The sequence below is a fragment of the Chenopodium quinoa genome, unplaced genomic scaffold (assembly GCF_001683475.1).
Source record: "Chenopodium quinoa cultivar QQ74 unplaced genomic scaffold, ASM168347v1, whole genome shotgun sequence".
NCBI classification, from domain to species: Eukaryota; Viridiplantae; Streptophyta; class Magnoliopsida; order Caryophyllales; family Amaranthaceae; genus Chenopodium; species Chenopodium quinoa.
In genome coordinates, this window is record NW_018742418.1 from 7,947,228 (window position 1) to 7,969,098 (window position 21,871).

Genomic DNA, 21,871 nt, shown 5'->3' on the forward strand with positions numbered 1-21,871 from the left:
TAAATCCTACATTTCACTCCATACAAGTAATGCCTCCAAATCTGTAGCGCAAAAATGATTGCAGCTAGTTCTGAGTCATGAGTAGGGTAATTTACTTCATGAGTCTTTAATTGTCTTGATGCATACGCAATCACCTTCCCCTTTTGCATAAGTACACATCCTAGATCATTCTTGGATGCGTCACTATATACATTATAAACTCCATTATCGTCTGGTAGTGTAAGCACTGGCGGTGTAATTAACTTTTGTTTGAAGATTTGGAATGCTTCCTCACACTTGTCATCCCATTCAAACTTCTTGTCCTTCTTCATTAGAGAGGTCATAGGTTTAGCAATCTTCGAAAAATCTTTCACAAAACGCCTATAATACCCTGCTAAACTTAAGAAACTTCTAAGTCAGACACCGTTTTTGGCGTAGGCCAACCTTTCACTGCCTCAATATTTGCTGGATCTACTTCTACCCCATCTTTGGACACAAAATGACTTAGAAATGCCACTTTCTCCAACCAAAACTCACACTTAGAGAACTTTGCGTAAAGCTTGTTTTCCCTTAGTGTTTGCAGAATTGCCCTTAAATGTTCTACATGTTCTTCTTTACTCTTCGAATACACCAGTATATCATCTATGAACACTACCACAAACTTGTCCATAAATGGATGAAACACCCTATTCATCAAGTCCATAAAAATCGTTGGAGCATTCGTCAATCCAAAAGGCATTACTTTGAACTCAAAATGTCCATATCTTGTTCTAAATGCAGTCTTGGGAATATCTTCATCTGCAATCCTAAGTTGATGGTATCCAGACCTTAAATCAATCTTAGAAAACACAGTCGCGCCTCTCAATTGGTCAAATAGGTCATCAATCCTTGGTAATGGGTACTTGTTCTTTATGGTGACCTTATTTAACTCCTTACACTCAATACATAACCTCATACTTCCATCCTTCTTCTTCACAAATAACACTGGCGCTCCCCAAGGTGATGCACTTGGTCTTATATAACCCTTTTCTAATAAATCCTGCAATTGCTCCTTTAACTCACTCATCTCTGCAGGTGCCATTCAATATGGTGCCTTGGAAATTGGTGATGTTCTTGGAACTAGCTCTATTGTGAAATCAATTGCCCTTTTGGGTGGCATTCCAGGAATCTCTTTTGAAAACACATCCAGAAACTCATTCACTACTTCTATATCCTCAGGCTTAGTTGTCTACTCGTGTTCCATATTCCTCACACTATAAAAATACATTGGATGTCTCTTCTTAAAATACTTTGCCAACTTTAACACAGATATGATCCTTGGGCACTTAGTTTCACCATGCATCCAATATGTCGCCGACTCATTATCAGTTGTAGTCATTTTTATTTCTGTGATCTACAACTAATCTCTGCACTGTACTTGCTCAACCAATCCATTCCCAAAATGACATCGAAGTCACTCAATCCAAACTCAATGAGATCCAACAAAAACACTTTCCCTTCGATTTCCAAAGGTACATATTTAAAGATTTTATTACACTTTACTACCCCACCCATAGGAATAACTATAGGCAAAACTACCTTATCTGCGATTTTCAAACAGTTTGATAATTTTGAAACAATGATCTTTGAAATGAAAGAAAAAGTTGCACCAGAATCAAACAAGACTTTAATAGGAATAGAGTTAATAGAAAAGTTACCAGTGATGACATCTTTCGTGGAATCAGCCTCATGCCTACTCATAACATTCAACTTTCCTGTAGCTCCACCTTTCTGTTGGTTGTTTCCATTATTATTGTTGGTTTTCGCCGCATTCTGTTGTTCCCCCTTGTTCCCAGAATAGTTGTTACTTCCCTGAAAGTTCCTTTGAGCCCCACCTTGATTATTTCCCTGCCTGTTTCTATTGGGGTCCTTAGAGAAACATTCATACTCCCTGTGTCCTAGCCTGTTGCACGCACGACAAGTAACCAAATTCCTATCACAATCCTTTCCAGGATGGTCGTTCTTACACCTCTTACAATAGAAATGCCTTGCTCCCCTGTTATTTCCCTGGCTAGAGTTCCTAGCTCCACCATTAAAGTTCCGCCCACCTTGGCGATTGTTGCCATGGAAATTATTGTTGTTGTTGAAGTTGTTGTTATTATGGTGGTACTTTTGCTTTTTAAAGTTGTTCTGGTTACCTTGCGGGTTTTCAGAATTATGTCCCACCTCTTTTCTCTTTTCTTGTCTTTCTATCTTAGCTAGCTCTTTCCTTTTCTTTAATTCTAAGGCATATAGGTGTGCAGCTCTCCCATACACTTCATCTAAGGTTTCAAATACTAGACCCTACAGCTTTAACTGCAAATCAGTAGTCAGACCACTCTCAAACTTCCTTGCCTTAGACTTTTCTGTAGAAACGGACTCCTTAGAAAATCGTGATAGTTCAATAAACTTGGTGTAGTATTCGGTAAATGACATATTCCCCATAGCAAGATTAGAAAATTCCTCAGCCTTTTGTTTCTGTAAGAAGCTAGGGTAAAACTTGTCCCTAATTTTCTCTTGAAACATAGTCCAATTAAATCCAGGTAATGCCTTAATGGTAGCCTTATTTTGCTGCCTCCAAAGGTTAGCTTCACCCCTAAGGTAATAGGTAGCACAACCTACTTTTGAGTTCTCTGGACACCCTACTACCCCGAACAGTTTCTCAAACTCCCTCAACCAGTTTTCCAGTACAGTTGGATCAGGCTCTCCTTAATAGGTCAGTGGCTTGCTCTGCGCCACCTTCTTAAATAGCTCTCTCTGAGCATCTACATTATTGGCTGAGTTTCTTGCTAATTGTTGGGTAACAGCTGCCAACTGCCTCACAACTTCACTCAACTCTCCTCCATCGTTGTTGTTACCACTCCCTCTTGCCATATTTCTTTGCCTGAATTAAAACAAAGGGGTCTTTATTAAAAACTGTCTTGGCTAGCTCTCAAATTAGACACTCATCCAACTAACTCACACCCTTGACACATACAAATTAAATTTCAAGCGCACAAATTGGGATTTAAGATTCCCAAAATTTGCAGCTTGTCAACCAAATATTGATTGCTAACCAACCACACATTTAATAAAGTATCACATTAATAAATAAAAATAATTCCCATGGATTCCCAGAGTTTAGAAATAAATTATTGGAATATTTTTGAGTAAGAAATGGCTTCTTGGAGTAGTGATAAGAAATGAATGATTTGAGAACGAAATTAATGATTTGTTAATAAAATGAATTAATTGACAAGGAAATAAATGAAATTTTTTTGATGATAAGAAAATAAATAGAATACTGAAATAAAATGAATTTAAATAACTTATGCAACTACATAAGTTTACTGGCTCACTGTGGACATGCCATTTATTACTTTACTGGAACTGAAATAATTAAAATGCGGAAATGAATCTAAGAATCCTAGAAGAAATGAAACTACAAAAATCTAGTCCTTTCAAACTTTATCCTTCCTGTAGGGAGATTGTTTGTAGCTTCCAAGATCGAATTCAGGGTCATCCTCTTCCTCCATTGGTTCAAGTGACTCTGGTTCTTGCTCTACTTGGACAAACTCTTCATCTTCCTCATTGTTAGATGAAATATCAATTATAATTGGAGTTGGAGGTGGATTTGGATTTGGATTTGGATTTGGAATTTCCATAATGGAACTTTCAACAGTCTGGTTACTCTCATCCATCATTTCTCCATCTTCTTGCCCTCCACTTGTCCCTGCTTGATTACCCTGAGTAGGAGAAGAACATCCTGACTGATGACCAATGAAAGGGGAATTATTCCCTGCCGAAATATTATAGTAGTATTTGGGATATGGAATGTTTAAGTGCTGACAATAATCTTTCTCAACTTTAACAAGGTAAGAAATCAAGTATCTGTAATCAGGGTACCACTGTCCATAGAAATTTTTTGTATTTAGAGTAGTTTGGAATGTTCCCTGGTAAATAGAAATCAGAGAACTTTGATTTAACAGCAAGATATGGGGGTTCATCTGGAAGACAGTGAATAATCATAGCAGAAACATGATCAGGAAGATTATAGTGCTTGTCTCCTAAGACATTGCTCATGTGGGCACAATAGAATTGAATTTTGTTGACATAGTCAAACGGATGTTCATAGTCTTTCTTGATTAGTGTACCAATTTGGAAAAGATTGCTAGGAAGAATTGGCATCCTGTAAAGGAAAAGGTTTAGAAAAGAACCCCTTCCCAAAGAAATTAAAAACAATACAGTTCTTGCATGAATTAGGTTCAATGTTCAATCAAACAATTTCACTTATTCTAATCATATAGTCACATGCTTTCAATCAATTCACATGATCAAACATCACAACCTAAAATTTAATGCATACAAGAACATGATTATTTCTAACTTATATGCCTAAATTCTTTCATACCCAAGCTCACCAACATGCTTTTAAAAGCTTTTAACACATAATACTTACCTTAATCCTGGCTTTTCTTGCAAAATGAATAAATTAAAAATATTTTTAACTCTTCTTTTAAAATTAATTTTCAAAAATAAACCCGAAAAAGACCAAAATATTCAGCCAATTATAAAAAAAAAAATTCGGACACCCTAAATAATAAAAAAAATTCGGATGTTCCTTTTTAAAAAAAAAAATTCAGAATTTTCAAAACAAAAAAATATAAAAAAAATTCGGACCTAAAAAAAAAATAAATAAATTTTTCCGGTTTCCAAAAATTAAAATAATTGAAAATAACCCTCTTTTAAAATACATAATTAAATAAGCACTTGGCCAAATTCAAAAACAAAACACTTTAAAAACACGTTTTTAGCTTTAGTGGTAATAAAAATCTCAACCTAAGCTCTCATATACCACTTTGTAACACCCTAGAAATTTGTTCCCTTTAAAATACCTATTTTGCCCTTTTTAAAATACGAAATAGGAAAATCTAAGACATTACCGTGAAATAAAACAGTTAAGGCAAATAATCAAAGACTCATACACAGTGGAAGACTATCTATAAAAAAAAAACCGTTTAAAACAAGTCTACTTTAAAAGTCAAACCAAACGAAAGTAAAGTAAAACTAAATCAAACACAGTCAACCTACAACTCGGAACCATTGTAGGCCCTTAAAACCAAATGATATTAAAACCCTTTGCGCTAGTCTCATGAGCTGAATAAAATAAATATAATTCAATAATAAAATACATCATATTCCTATGAGAACTAAGCATGATTCGCTCTTCACACATGCCCTTTATGGAAATGCTTCATCACCTGAAAAACTTCTCTATACTTGTCCCCACTACTCGCCATTAGAAATGGATCGTCGAAGGGCCAAGGTAAAGACAAGGCCAAACAAACATACAAATACACAATCAGCAATGCAGAGTACATAAGCGTAATAAAAACACACTAACATTCTTCCGTCCTATAATCACACAACTTACCGTGTAGCACCTGTTTACAAGCATACAAAACATTCAACACCTAACTAGACAAATACCATTGTTCATTTAATTTTCATTACACATCAAACGACTTTCAAACCAAATCCCTGCCTCAAGTAAATTGAGGTAAACTACACCGGGAGCTAACCGGATAGGCAAATGTCACATGAAGTGACTGGACGTCCGGTGCATCAGATAAATAAAAAGGAAAATACAGCATCCTATACTCCCAATAGAAGTCATTGTTAAATATAAAACCCCATAACTCCCCCCATATGTTCATACTCAAGGTATATACGTTTCAAGAATTTTGGTGTGTAATCTCTTTCACTTTACGTTGTTTACATATTATTATACTTGGTGATGAATCTCAAACCATAGCACAATCAAACATAATAATTCATTCAAGCAGTCAAACATACCAATTTAATTCTTGAATAATTAGTGACCACATAAATTTGATTGTTGAACCATTTTTAATCTACCTCGGTGTCAAACACACCTTAAACGCATAATGCGTCGCAAATCCTATCCCTCGGTGTTAGAAACACCTTAAGTGCATATATACACTCTTTAAATCACTCATAAACCCTCTAAAACAAGCTAAACTTTAATTTAAAACCCTTACTTTTATTCCCAATTAATGAGTAATTAAACATCCTTTCAAGACACATAATTATAGCTTGTATATAAAAATTCCATTAAAACTTATAAAATTGCTGCAATTTAGTTTAAAACATTAATTTCAATAGTTTTAATCAACCACAATCAAATTCCATCAATAAACATTAATTTAGAAATCTAGGGTTTTCAATTTGGGTCTTTTTAATTCAAAACCAAATCTGAAAATTTATATACAAAATACTTATTATCAACCATCATAAAATCATCCCAAAAATCAAAAACAATGATTAGATTAAGGCTATATTAAATTAAAACAAAAAGAATAATTAATTTTTTATTTTTTTTTTCGAAAAACCGTAGCACTAACACCACAGCCGGCTGCTGCCGCGCTTGTTGGTGGTTGCGGCGGTGGTCCGGTGGCGTGTGGTTGTGGCCGACGGCGTGTGGTGGTGTGTGGTTGGTGATTGAAGCTCAAGTAAATTCAAGGGGAAGGGGAAAAATTAAGGGGAAAAGAGAATAAGAGGGGAGATAGAGTTTACCTTTGGGTGCACTACACATTAGGCATATGATGGGTAGTTATACCCTCTCTCAATAATCCTCCTACTTAAAATTCCTTTACTACCCTTAATGACCCATTTCCTAATCAAACTAGTATTTTGACTTTCCTTAAATACCATTGACTTTAAGAAAAATTATCTTTTTATAAAATAATATGCCCCAATATTTTCAAATCATAAAATAAAATATTTTTGAGATTATTAAATAATTAAAAATAAATTTTTTAATTAAAATAATTCTTTGTAAATTAATAAAAGCCATAAATAATTCATTTAGGATTATTTAAATACTTTAAGAAAAAATACTTATTTAAATTAAAATCCATATAAAAATACGGGGTATTACACTGGGATATGAAATTATTAAGAGCCTTTGCTCAACCTCACATTATTAAAGCGGTGAATTCATGAAGTCCGTCTCAATAGGACCACCCAAATTCTGGGTTATGAATTCATTAAAAGCTAAAAGCTTATGCTCACCAAATGTACAAGTCATAGGAATGGGAAGTGTACAATTATGAGTCTTTCCATGGCTTCGTTAGTCCACATGAATCCTTGTGTGAACAAGGTCGGGTATCCACGATGAATCCCCTCGACGTATAAGGACAAGTATTCTATTTAGTCCTTTAGTCAATAGATCTGCTAGATTCCTCTCAGATCTTACATATTCCATAGTGATAACACCACTTACTATTAAAGTCCTCACAGACTCATGTCTCACATGAATGTGCCTCTTTTTGCCATTGTTAGCACTGTTTTTGGCAACACAAATAGCAGTCTGTGAATCACAATGTAGAGAAATAGGTGGAGCAGATCGCCTCCGCAATGGAATATCTGCTAGTAAGTTTCTTAACCACTCCGCCTCTTGTTCGGCCAAGTCCAAAGCAATGAATTCAGATTCCATAGTTGACGAGGCAATACATGCAAGTCTGTTTTGAAGACTTCCATGACACAGCTGCTCCACATAAAGTGAAAATATATCCACTAGTGGAACTTACCTCATCATTGTCAGACACCCAGTTTGCATCATAATATATATCCTTTGAACACAGCAGGAAAAACCAACATAATGCAAACCCCAATCCATAGTGCCTTGAAGATACCTTAATAGGCGTCTAAGGGCATTCCAATGTTCTTTATTAGGGTTATGGGTATACCGACTAAGTCTACTAACTAAATAAGCTATGTCAGGTCGAGTGTAGTTCATAAGAAACATTAAACTCCCAATTATTTTAGCATACTCAGTTTGTGACACACTATTGCCACTATTATTTTTCAAGTGAATGCTAGCATCATAAGGAGTTTTAACTGGTACAACATCATAACTATTAATGTAATACCTCGTATTTTTGAAACTTATTTTCTAATTAATTAATTAATTATTATTTTTCTAAAAAGGGTATTTTAGTAATTTATTTTACTATTTGAATTTTGGAGCCAAATGATATTTGAATATTGGCGCCAAAAGTATTTTAAAACTTAATTATTTTTGGATTTTGAATCATCCATTTATTTTATTTTAAAAACCGAATTATTTATATATATTTCGGATATTTTAATTAAGAAAAATTATATTTTCTTATTTAATTTAAAAGGACCGAATTTCCCTAATTAATTAGCTAGGATTTTCGGATTTTCTAAGTGTAGAAAATCTGATTTTCTTAGTTAAATTAATTAGTGAATTATTGGTATTTTTCTAATTATTTATTTTATACAAAATATATTATTTACACAATCATTTTTATTCCTTAAAAACTAGCAAAATAATTGCCTAAATATTTAAAGGGAGGTCCGAAAATATGAGCTTAGGAAAGCTCAAATTGTATTTTGAGCAAAATTATTTTGGTAATTTTTGTATTTTAATTATCTTCCTCAATTCTATTATTTTCCTTAATTCTTATTTTCCATCTCTAAATATTTGATCATCTTATTTCCCTACCTTAAATCATTCTTGATTATTCCCCAAGCAAAGCCATTTACCATTTAATATTTCATGACTACATACTTACCTTATTTCTTCATTTCTTCATAACCTAGACTTTCCATAATTCTTTAGCTCACTTCTCCAAGTAATTTCCTTAAACCAATTTACCATAAATCTTCCTACATTCTCCTACCATAATTCTTGCACGAGCTAGCCTATAAATACCCCCTCATACCTCTCATATTCTTCACACCAAAAACTCAATTATCTTCTTCTCTCTTACTCTTCTTTTCCCTAAACCTTTTCATACTTTTCTTTCTACTCTTTTCATACATAATCAGCCCGTATATCTTTGGAGTCAATTTCAGGCACTTGTGGTCAGTTTTGGGGTTTTGCTATTTCATGAAAAACATTTCCTCTCAAAAAATCCTTGAGTTTAGTCTCAATAATCACCCAATTCGAAGTTATATTGAAGGAGTTATGGCCTCTGCAAGTTCTACTATTTTTTCCAACGCAAATCCAATTCTCTTTAATCCTATTCCTTTATTTTTTTTCATGGTAATTTTCTAGAATATAAATACTTATTTCAAAACTATAATTTTATATTAAAGTATTATTTTTAAGAGATTTTTATAGTCATGCACATTAGATTTGGATTTATGTCTAAAGATGTTGTGATAACCTTATGGTTATGTTAATTGCAAGGTGTATTCGTGATTGAAATTTGAAAGCGCGAAGTGTTGATTGATATTCAAAATCAAGGTACATTTATGTGGCTAGATACCTTTGAAAGTAATTGGTTTTAATAGCATGTTTTATATGATTTTATTGGTGATTGAATTAAATTGATTTGAATTATGATTTATGAAACAAAGTATGGTTGGATGAATTGATTTTAATATTTGTTTAATAAATGTATTTTTGAAGGATTGATTTTAATATCATGTTTTGAATGGTTTGAAACTATTTATTATGTTGGATTGTTTTAAAGAGTTTTTAAAAAGGTTTTTCAAAGGAAGAGTTATTGATTTTGAAAAGTTATTTATATGAGATTTAATTCTCACGTATTTAGTAAAAGTTGATTTTGAAAGCATGTTGAATTAAATAAAAAGGAGTTTTGAGTTAACCTATTATAAAGGTTGATTTATTCAAATAGGAATTTTATGAGGATTTATTGAATTATTTATTAAAATGCTTTACAAGCATGATTATTATATTAATCCCACTATGCGGATTCATTGAAGATTATGGACTTTGTATTATCTAGTTTTTCCTCAAGAATACCCTTGAAATAGTAGGAGACTAGCTTAGGGGGGGGGGGATGCACACTTAGAGAGGAAATTGGGTTTTTGAAAAGAATTGATTTTAATAATCATTATTATTGAGTTATTGGAATTATTTTGAGAATATTTGAGAATTGGTTTTCAAAAGAGGAATTGGTTTTCAAAGGAGGAATTGGTTTTATAAATCGTTTCATCGAATTATTGAATTATTGGAATTGATTTGAAATCATGAGTTTTGGAATTCATTGGATTATTATTGGAATTGGTTTTAAAAGCATGTTTGCAAATAAATTGAATTTACTTATCTTGCACTTAGCATATTTTGCTAATCCGTATTTCCTATTTGTTTTGGTTCGCCTTATTTACCTTAATGGTAAGCAATGTTGACTATTTTCAGGTGGAGTCAAGAATTGAGCATATGGGAGTCCCGGGAATGTTCTTCACCTAGATTAGGAATGTTGATCTTTGTTTATTTATGAGTACTCATGACGATGGTTTCTATTTATAGTTATTATTAATAAAGAAAGAGTTAGTTTGAGTTTCCGTTGCAAGGTATTGGTTTTGGTTAGTAGTTTGAGTAGCCTTGCATAATCACGCGGCGGTAATACGCCTAAGTCTAACTCTATGGTATAATTATACGTATTATACTAGTATTTCCGTGGAGGGAGATTTAGGGGTGTTACAATTAAATTTCTTTAACACTTTTTTCCACATAATGAGATTGAGACAAAGAGAAACCATTAATAGTTTTGGTAACTTTAACACCCAAAATCACACCAGTTTCACCTAAGTCTTTCATCTCAAACTGAGAGGAAAGAAATTCTTTTGTTTCATTAATAACATCAATATGTGTATCAAAAATCAACATATCATCTACATATAAGTAGACAATTACACAATCAGATCCAAACATTTTTCAGTAACGCACGTATCAGCACGGTTTGCTACAAACCCAAAACTGAGTATTGCTTTATGAAACTTTTCATACCACTGTTTTGGAGCTTGTTTTAACCCATACAAGAATTTCTTTAACTTACACACTTTTTGTTCCTGTCCGGGAACTACAAAGCCTGGAGGTTGAACCATATAAATTTCCTCCTCTATGTCGCTATTTAAAAAAACAGTTTTTACATTCATTTGATGCACAATCAGATTATAGCTAGAAGCTAATGCAACTAAAGCACGCATAGTGGCGATATTAGTCACTGGTGAGTAAGTATAAAAGAAATCAACACCAAATTTTTGTGTGAACCCTTTAATCACTAGTCTTGCCTTATATCTTTCAACAGTACCATCAGTTCTAAGTTTTCTTTTAAAAATCCATTTACAACCAATGGCTTTACTACCTTTAGGCAAAGCAACTAGTTCCCACGTATGATTATACATGATGGACTCTATTTCACTATTAACATCTTCCTTCCAAAAACTAGCATCAATTGAACTCATGGCCTCTTCAAATGTTTTAGGCTCATCATCAAACAAATGATAACATACAACAAGTTCATATATTTCATCAACATCATTGAGTTCAATTAAGAAAGTAGTCAAAAAATCAGGACCAAAGCTAGTCTCGGTTCTACGTCTTTTACTTTTCCTAGGTTGTACATCATCATTTTGAACAACAGGAGAAGGAACAGGCATAGAAGAAGGTGAAGGAGCAGATATAGTCACATCATGAGATACATTACTTTTCTTCAAAGGAAAACATGCTCAAAGATTCACACATACATTTATCATTTAAGCACATGAACCTATAGGATGCACTATTTGCAGCATAACCAACAAATATAGCATCAAAGGTTTTAGGTCCAATATTTTCCCGTTTAAAGGAAAGTAAAACAACTTTAATAAGACACCCCCAGACTTTCAAATATTTAAGGTTAGGCACATGGCCTTCCCTCAATTCATAGGGAGTTTTCTGAAGATTTTTATGAGGTACTTTGCTCAACACATAAGTAGCAGAAAGAATGGCCTCCCCCTATATATTATTAAGCAAACCAGAACTAATCAACATGGAATTCATCACCTCCTTAAGGGTTCTATTTTTCGTTTCAGCAATGTCATTTTGTTGGGGAGTATAGGGAGGAGAAAGTTCATGGATAATTCCATTTTTCTTACAAAGTCCTTTTAAAAAGGTGGTTCCATACTCCCCCCTCCCATATGACCTAAGTCTTTTAATCTTACGATCCAATTGATTCTCAACTTCTGCCTTATAAATTAAAAACATGTTTTCCGCCTCATCTTTGGTTCTTAACAGATACACTTTGGTATATCTAGAATGGTCATCAACAAAGGTAATATAATACCATTTGCCGCGTCTGCTTACGGTATTCATAAAGTCAGCTAAGTCCGTATGAACCAATTCAAGCAATTCAGTTTGTCTACTAAAAAGAGGTTTGAATGGTTTCTTGGAATATTTAGCTTCAACACAAATTTGACATTTATGACCATTATAGACTAGACTAGAAATTAAAAAAAATTGTATAAGAAAATATCAATTTTTTTAATAAAAATAAAATAAAATTATATATCTAATACAAGAGTTTAAGGGTAGATATTAGATAAATTCAAATTTCAAAAAATAAAAAGATTTGTAAATAATGATAGTCAACTTTGTTTTAATTGACTATCATTACTTACAAATCTTATTATTATAAACCCGTGCATTCCACGAGGTAAAAATTAATGTAGTTAAGAGTATAAAACAAAATTGAGAAAAATGTAAGGCAATGCAAGTTCAAAACGAAAAGTAGTACATATTAAATATTACTAAGACCCATGTAAAACATATGAATTAAGTACATATTAAACATTTGTAAACTCCTCTTTATGAACTTTTTTTTTTATTTTTTATTTTTTTTTTATCAACACTGGTTTTTGTCTAATTGCACAAATAATTGCAGTCAATTGAAATGAAATGACATATGTAATTTTTTTTAAATTTGAATTTTTTAATGTTTATCCTTAAAAAATTTTGTATGCTACATTGACATTTTTTAAAAAGAATTTCACATTTTCTAATAATAATTCTCTTAAAAAACGATATTGTTTTGGAGGGAAATTTTTTTTCATAATTTTGTTAATCAAGTGTCTTACTTGATAATTCATTAGTATATAGTATAAATGAATGAATGGATATTATAGTCTTTAATAATACATTAAAGGTATGTTATTAAAGTGGATCATTTAAAAATATAATAAATGAATATGAGACATATGGGTACTGTCTTAAAGTGGAGGAAGTCCCTGTTCATCACCTTGATGAAATTATAAATTAATTAATAAAAATGTCTAATCATGACATTTTCATAATTATATCAACATCTATGGGGTCTATATTGAAAAAAAAGGGTTGTTGAATTATTTATAATTTTTTAATTTGATAAATAAAATCTGTATATTAAGTTAATAATTTTGTATTTTCTCCTGTTTCTCAAAAAAAATGAAAAAAAAATTGTATTTTCTTTATAAAGTGAGAATCACCAATAAATTAAAAGAAAAAAAACGAAGGAACAAAAAAAAAAACAGATAAACAATTTTTGTTTATCACATGACATTTTTGTAAGTAAATCAACAATTTTATCCAATCATCATCAACTGTGAAGCCCATATTCGTAAAAAAGTTATTAATTTATTTACAAAAATGTCATATGATAAACCATTTTTATTTTTCACTAAGAGAAATTTGTATAAACAAAAACAACGTGTATGTTATTGAAAGTTCCTCCACCACAATTGTAGTGATCGTAGGACTAGATTAAATTAATAATTCAAAACATCCCTGGTCCAGAATGTACTATGATTTACGATGATCGCTTCATCATCACTTTAATAATTAATCAAAAAGTACAATCAGAATAAGTGAGATAAACAATATTACTCTGCATTAGTTTCTCCATTTTTTTTATCTCACGTGGGAGGATTTACTTTTATAAATTTTTATTTTATAACTTAAATTTCTTTAGTTATATTTTAGTAAAATTATAAAAAATTGATAATACAAATTAAAAGTATTTTTCAAGATAAATCATATAAAATCTCACATAATTATATTTTTCTAACATATAAATCATAAAAGACAATCAATTGTAGTGTGTATGCTCTCCTTCTTTTCATCTGTACTTTCTTTTTGCTCCTCGTTGCCTCCCATTCCTTTACTACCTTCTTACTCCAACAAAGTGCTAGAGCTGGCTTTTATATAACAAGAAAACGAGTTGTATAACCAAAAAAAAAAACAAAAAAAAAGTTTAACAATGTAGAAAAAAGGGGAAAATGTTTACTCCGTTTCTTTTTAGTTGACACGTTTCTTTAGTTACGTTTGCTAATGCACAAATTCAACCATTAATATATTTAATTACCGATAAGCAAAAATTATGAAATGCTGATATTTTGAAAATATATATCGTGACGAATCTAACAAGATCCCACATGACTATATTTTTCATTATGTATAAAGCACAAAACACGGTCAAATATATGTGAATAGTGCTAAAGTGAAAACGTGTCAACTAAAAAAAACGGAGCTAGTACTTGATAGATAATGTTAGCTTGTAGATGAGGTCATAGTATGAGAATCAATCATCACTTGTTCTCGTTGTAACAAACAAATGGACAATGACATGAAAAAACAAACCATGGGCAATAATTTAATGCCCACGTTCTCTCGAAAAATTTATCCACCACAATTGTGATAGATGTACGATAAGGTAACCAAATAATCTGAGAAAGATTAGCCTTATTTTGTCTTGAGACTTTTATCTTATGACAGATTAAGTTTTAAATTAATTTAATACTTGTTTTTTTTTTTATATTTTATAATTAAGTTAAGACTCTTAAAATTTCATCTAGATTTAGTTCTTCAGTCCTCATATTCGATTTAGGTTTTTTTTTTTCTCTTTTAACAAATTATATTATTAAGAAAGTTGGTATTGGTGTAACAAGATGTATATCTTATTTAAATGTCATAGCTAAAAAATAATACTCCCTCGCCCCTTTTTATAGTTTTCATTTGAAATCTTGACACTATTTATTATGTGAGAGAATCTTCTAAACTACGTTAATATATAAGACATAACATAGTCATGTTGGGTCTTATTTGATTCGTCTCAGTGAATAGATTATTAATATCTAATTGTTATACTTTTTACTAATAAGCAACTAACGATATTTATGGTCAAAGTGTTGTATTGGCAAACGTGCAAATTCAAATGAAAACTATAAAAAGGGACAGAGGGAGTATCAAACTAAGAAGTACATAAATATAAATACAGTAAATTTAAATAATAATTAAAAATATACGTGAATTTAAATAAAAAAAAAAGTGGATTGTGTAGTTGCAATTAGATGAAGCTAGTGCGATGCACGATTTATTAAATTTTTTTAAAATAAATTGTTTAATATATTGTTGCCCTTTATGTTTTGATGATAACACAAGACAAACTTATGATTGGACTAATGTCTTTATAAGCTGTGTAGTTTGGAGATTCAAGTTGCAGAGTTATTTGAGACAAAGGAATTGGAGCTCAAAAGGCAAAAGACTGGTTGCAGTGTTCCTTGACAGGAACTGAAGCTTCGGAGTAGAAGCAAGAGAATGAAGACTCCGAGCAGAGGCTTCTTAAGAGCATTGATAGAATCTAAAGTACTTTTATTTTAAGTTTTATGTAAGTGAAAGTAATTTGAGGTTAGATACTTAGTAGAATACGCATAATATTTTGCCAAAAGATAAAATTTAAAGATTGCTTAACTATAGGAAAGTTTGTTTTGAAAATATCTTTTTCTGATTTATTGTTTAAATGATTATCTTCTTATTTCCGGAAAATTATCTTTCAAAAGGATTATGCAACTAACTTCCTTAACCCCCACAATTAATAATGTTGATTAAGTCTTCTCCACTAAACGAAGAAATTGCTTCTAAGTGGTTCAACGTGCCCTGAGTTTTAGGACATGATTGAAGCAATTTCCTTAGTGGCGTTGATATGCAGCAGTAGTGGCGCATGTGAAGGAAGGTATGGCGTTGCATTCAAGCCATGTTTTTCTATAAATATCGAAGTTGTTTTTCTGGAAACTTCACCCTTGCTCAATCATATTTTCTATCTTCTTAGTTTTCTAAAAGAGTCAAGAGTCGCATTCTACTTTAGTTGATAACTTTCTTATTTTCTTTCATTAGAGTATTTTTTTTTTCAAGAGTTGTATGGGGATTGGGAGTTTGAGTGAACTCTAGAGAAGTCATTAGAGAAAGAGTGAGAAGAGAAAGAGAAAAGAAGAGCAGTAAGTTGAGGGACTTATTGCTGGGAACTCTAAGTTTGTTGAGGAACTTGGAGATAGAGTCTTTAGCTTGTAATAGGTTGATTGCCCCATTCTAGTAAAGAATCTATCCTAAAATCCCAAGTGGTCGTGATTTTCTTCTTGTTAGGGCCAAGAAGTTTCCATGCTAAAATCTCTTTGTGTGACTTTGAGTTCCTTTAGCTTAGTTTTTACATTTTCACAAAAAGTTGTGTAATCCCCCCCTTGTAGTATTCTTCTAAAGTAACATACATTTATATGATAAATTATGTAATTTTATTCACTCTTTTTACTAAAGCTTTTTTAGCTTAGAAACCTTCATGGCTTCATCTTATATATATTGCATATATACATTATAAAGTTATTAACTATAACATTATAAGACGAATGACACGTGTAATAATACCATAGAACAATTGAACATTGAAAATATGCCGTAGTTTTTTAACTTCCCAAAAACTCCAAATATATATTACAAATTTTCTCTCATACCATCCATATAATACTTCTATAAATACCATCCCTCCTGTTTCTAGTCCTCCATCATCCCCCAAAACGAAAAAAAAAAAATAAAATATGGCTTCCTTTCTCTTCCCAACTGCTGCAATTACTCTCCTTCTCCTAGTCCTCTCTCCTTCTCCAAGTGTCGCCGGCCCCATCCTAGATGTGGACGGCGACATACTACAAAATGGAGGGGACTACTACATCCTTCCAGCCTTTCGTCCATTAATCTCATCGGCCGAAGAAGGTGGCCTTAGATTGACACCAGCAGAGGACTCTTCACCCTGCCCTCTTTTTATAACCAATAGCTGGACCAAAAGAGGCTTGCCTGTGAAGATCTCGACCCTTTATTTTATACCGATCCTTACGACTTCATTTCCAATCATATTTTCCTTTGATAAGGTCTCCACCACCTGCAATAAACCATTGAGGTGGTGGGTAGCCCCTAGCGATGCCAACAACAACTCGTACGTGATTGTCGGTACTAAAGGGCCATTCAAGCCTACTTATGTATTCAATATTAAAGAAGCTGGTAAGGATGTGTACAACATTAAGTTTTGTCACATAACGGAGTCCGATATTTTCAGAGTTTCGGCTATGGATTGTAAGGATGTTACTCTTCTTGATGATGGAAAATTGGGAGTCGCCGAGAATAGCCCTTTCCCTTTTGTTTTTAAGAAATATTCTCCAAAGAAGATTGCCTCTTATGTTGATTAGGCTACAGTGCAAGCATGAATAAATTTCTCCTCTGTTAGTTGATGAATAAAGGAGATTTGTATGTGTAAGTGTACGTGTGGCTATAATCCATGCATGAATAATAAACTTCTCCTTTATTGATGATACCAAAAGGGAGATTTGTACTATTAGGGAGACCTTTTACTCCTATTAATGTTGTATGATGTCCTACTTATAAAAATAATGTGTCGGTAATTTGAGGTTGTGAATATAATTCTGGTAATTCGTAATTTATGACGTTGCTAGAGCAAAAATTATCAATAACCCTATTGCTTGGGAGCTAGAGTGTTGTGGCTGTATACCCGTGGGCTTATTGCCTTTACAAGTGAAATGCTTGCTAACTTTGAGTAATTCAATGATTGCCAAAATCAATTAAAGATTAATACAAAAATAAGAATGAAATATAAAAGAGGTATAATTAATAACCTTTATTCTAGGATTGCACATACTAAGGCTCCGTATGGTTTGACGTGATACATTTTCAATAAAAATTAATGAGTTTATATGGAAATCTATTTTCAAGGAAAAATATTGCAAATTCATTTTCTTTGTTTGGGTTTTCATCAAATAAAATAAATAAAGGAGCGGAAAGGTAATGATGACTTAGAGGAAAATTAAGTAAAAAGGGATAATAAGGGCGGAGGAAGAAAAATGTGGCTTTCCTTGCTTTTTTAAAAAAAAAAAAAAAAAAAATTCCGCCATTGAGAGTAATTTTCTCCCACTGAAAGAATTGTTTCCACCTCTACCCAAACAAGGAAAATGAGAAAAATGAGTTTCCATAAAAATAATATGAGGGAGCCCTAATTTCTCATAGTGAGAAACAAAATTTGTTTCTCATGGAGCGTTTTGGTGAATAAATCAACAACTTTTTTTTATTATTGTGGGCTCCACAATTGAATAAAGTTGAATAAAGTTGTTGGTTATTTACAAAAATGCCATGTGAAAAATAAATTTCGTTTCTCACAATGAGTAACAAGGAATTTTCGAAATAATATTGTACATTAAACCAAACACAACCTAAAGATAATTCAAGCTTGACAGTAAAGAAGCGTGATAGGATGAATACCTCCATCTTCTTCAATACAATTAGAGACAAAGTATTGATCTGAATACATGATATATCTGAACTAGACTAAATTAAACTAGGCTACTAAGCCTAGAGGCTAAAGGCTAAAGCTAAGAGCTTTGAAATTAATGAGTAATTGTTTTTTGATTTGGGTTTGATGTCTTTTTTCTTATCTTTGACAGTTATTTATAAAGATTCTGGACAGTTATGATCTTCACATTTTCCTAGTTCTATACTGATTGTAGGAGATGATATCATAAAGAGCAAGGAAAAGTCAAGAAAAAGTATGCGAATTGAAGTATTAAGGACTAAGTTTGAAAAGTCATAATAATTAAGAGAATAGTTTTTATGTCTAAGTTGTGGTTTAATATCATTTAGCAAATTTAAATTCATTGATGTTTAATAGAATATTATAGAGTTTCGTTGTGTAGTAAGTTTTGCGATTCATGTTTTTTTTTTTCTTCTTATTTTAGAGGCTGGTTATATTTCAGAGTCATGATTATATGTCTTTGTATTATTTTATGTTAGAACATAAAATCACCCATAGAAGGAATAAAATATGCTTAGATATATGTGGGGATTCTAGAGGAGAGAGATATAACATTTAAAATGTATTTATATATATGGACATCATATATATCCTAATGTTTGTTATTGCTTGTATTTTAATCTTATCATGTACCTAATATATATTAATCTTAATAAAAGTTTGTTTTTTGAATTATTTGTTTCTGATTTATTAAAAACATTAACCGAACTTATCAAAACAATAATATGTTTTTTACGTTTATTTTTTATTTATATTTTTTTTTAATCTAAATTGTAATTTTTTGGGAAATTCTACATGATGGTGGCCCCCTAAAATAAGAAATTCTACTTGAAAGATAATTTTTTTTTCCAATTTTATCAAGTGGCACTCTAGTTTTACATAACCAATTAAGTATAGTCCCCTTTTATAATTTTTTTTTTAAATGGCTAACCTTTGTAGTTAAATTGGTTAACCTTAGGTTTTTTAATTAAAAAATAATTAAATTATTTTCTAAGATAAAAAATAAAAAAAAATTACCCCGACCCCCACCCCTATCCCCTTCCTAGCCACCAAATCCACCGCCGTCGCTACCCTTCCCAACCACTACTAACCCCTCCCCGCCCACCCAACCCTCCATCCCCGCCGCCGAACAACTCCCCTACGCCAGGCCAATCATGAAAACCACCCCTCCCTAACCGCCACCCTCAAAACCTTGCCATGTTCAAATCCCTTGCCACCGTTTGAAACCCGAACCCAATCATGACTTGACAAGTGTAATGTAACCTAATATAATTAGTTGTTGACTTTTATTGACCGGTCTGGGACTGTTTAAAGAACACGTATCCTAAAATTGGGATTATTGAGTAATAATCGAAAGTTTAGATTATCCAAAGAAAATCGACCAAACTTAGGATAATTCAAACCGAATTTTTCTATAATTTATACTTTAATGACAATTAAATATATTATTGGTCAAAATTCTATACCAATATTGAGACTAGTCTAAATCAGACATTAAACGAAAGAAGTATTCCTCAAGACAAAATAATGTAATGAACAAATTCGTGTATATTATCAAGCGTGATAAAAATATATTTTCTCCTTAAAGTGAAATCATCAATCGAAAAGAAAAAAAAAAAAAAAAAAAAGGAATTAAAAAACGTGTATGTGACTGGAAATTCCTACACCACAATTATTTGTAGTAAACGTAAGACAAAAATTATATCAATAATTCAAAATCAGTGGTCCACAATTGTACCATGATGACTACGACAATCTCATCATCTTAACTTTAACAAATTAACCAGAATAAATGAAATAAACAATACTCTGTGATACTTCCTTCGATTTTTTTATTCGTAATTGATGATTTATTTTTGTTTATACTTATTTTATAAATTAGAGTAGTTTTAGTTGTGTTTTAGTAAAATTATTGTAAGAAGTTCACATTAAAAAAGTATATTTTGAGTGAATCATATAAAATTTTACATGACTATATTTTTTCCAATCTATGTATATCACTAAATATGATCAATTGTAGTGTAGTATGTGCTCTCCCTCTTTTCTTTCTTTCCTTTCTTTTTCCTCCTCATTCCCTCTCATTCCTTTAACACCTTCTTACTCCAACAAAGTGGTAAAACTGGCTTGCTTATCTAACAGAGATCCGAGTTGCAACAGAATATGTAACAATATAGAAAAGGAGAAAATATCTACCTTCAATTTTTTTTGAAAATATTTACTTGATAGATAATGTTAGCTTGTAGATGAGGTCCTAGTATGAGAATCGATCGTCACTTGTTCTCGTTAGAAGTCTTAGAACAAACAAATGAATAAGGACATGAAAAAAAAAACATGTGCAATTTCATGCCCATGAGCCACACCCTCCCTCGAAATTTTTGTCCACCACAATTGTGATAGATGTAGGATAAGATGTACGAATTATTATTGAAGTTACAGTTTCAAATTAGATAATCGAGTATGAGTCAATTTTATAATGTCTACATATGATATATAAAACTGACTAAAATTTTCCAAAGGATATATCATTTCTCCATTTTTTAAACACTTTTCAAATGTGGTCATAATTTTAAAGTTTTATACTTCATTATTTGAAAAACTATTACATAACTACATTTTAATGTTAAATGTCTCTCCTCTATTATCCCCATATATATCTACTACTATTTTTTTATTCATTCTTTGGGTGTTTTCATGTTTCTAACATAAAATACATACACGTATAATTATTTTGGCCGAATATATATAATATTATTAAAAATAAAAAATGGTCAAGAAGTAAATTGATACAAAGTATTATTCTCTACACAAAGAAGTCCAAGGTAGGCAAGATGTAGAAATCGCCTCATTTAAGTAATTAAAATTTTCTTAATCATCACTCTAATATATAATCAGCCTCTAAATTAAGAAAAAGAACATGAATTGCAAATCTTACTACATAAACAAACTCTATAATTATTCCATTAAACATTAATGAATTTAAATTTGTTAAATGATGTATATATAGATATATAAACTATTTTCTTAATTACTAAGACATTCCAAACTTAGTCCTTAATATAGAAGTACTTGACGAATGATATTTGCTTGTAGCTAGATATATAAAATTAAGAATCACCATTCAATTCCTCGGGTTTTTAAAACGTACAATTGAAACAAAAAGGATGACACAAAACGTGGACGATTGCCTACGTACTCCTAAAATTTGTCCACCACAATTTTGGTTGATGTTGGGCAAACTAAGATTGTACTCTTATGGTGTTTTTTGTACTATTATGTCACACGAAAGGGAAATAATTCGTAAATTTGCTCTATAGATGAAGTCCAATTTATAATTAGGGGTGGCAGTTTAACTAACTATCAACTTGACGATCTATTATGACATCTCGACACTGTCAATGTCCCTTTAATCATAATTAAGGATGACATTTTAATTAACAATT

At 31.6% G+C, this 21,871-nt stretch overlaps 1 protein-coding gene across 1 annotated transcript; it reads left to right on the forward strand.

The window, feature by feature from the left end:
* Positions 1-16,656: 16,656 nt before the first annotated feature.
* Positions 16,657-17,298, forward strand: LOC110714361 (kunitz-type trypsin inhibitor alpha chain-like). Its single transcript, XM_021892872.1, has one exon. The coding sequence runs from the start codon at positions 16,657-16,659 to the stop codon at positions 17,296-17,298; it is 642 nt and encodes a 213-aa protein (XP_021748564.1).
* Positions 17,299-21,871: the final 4,573 nt, after the last annotated feature.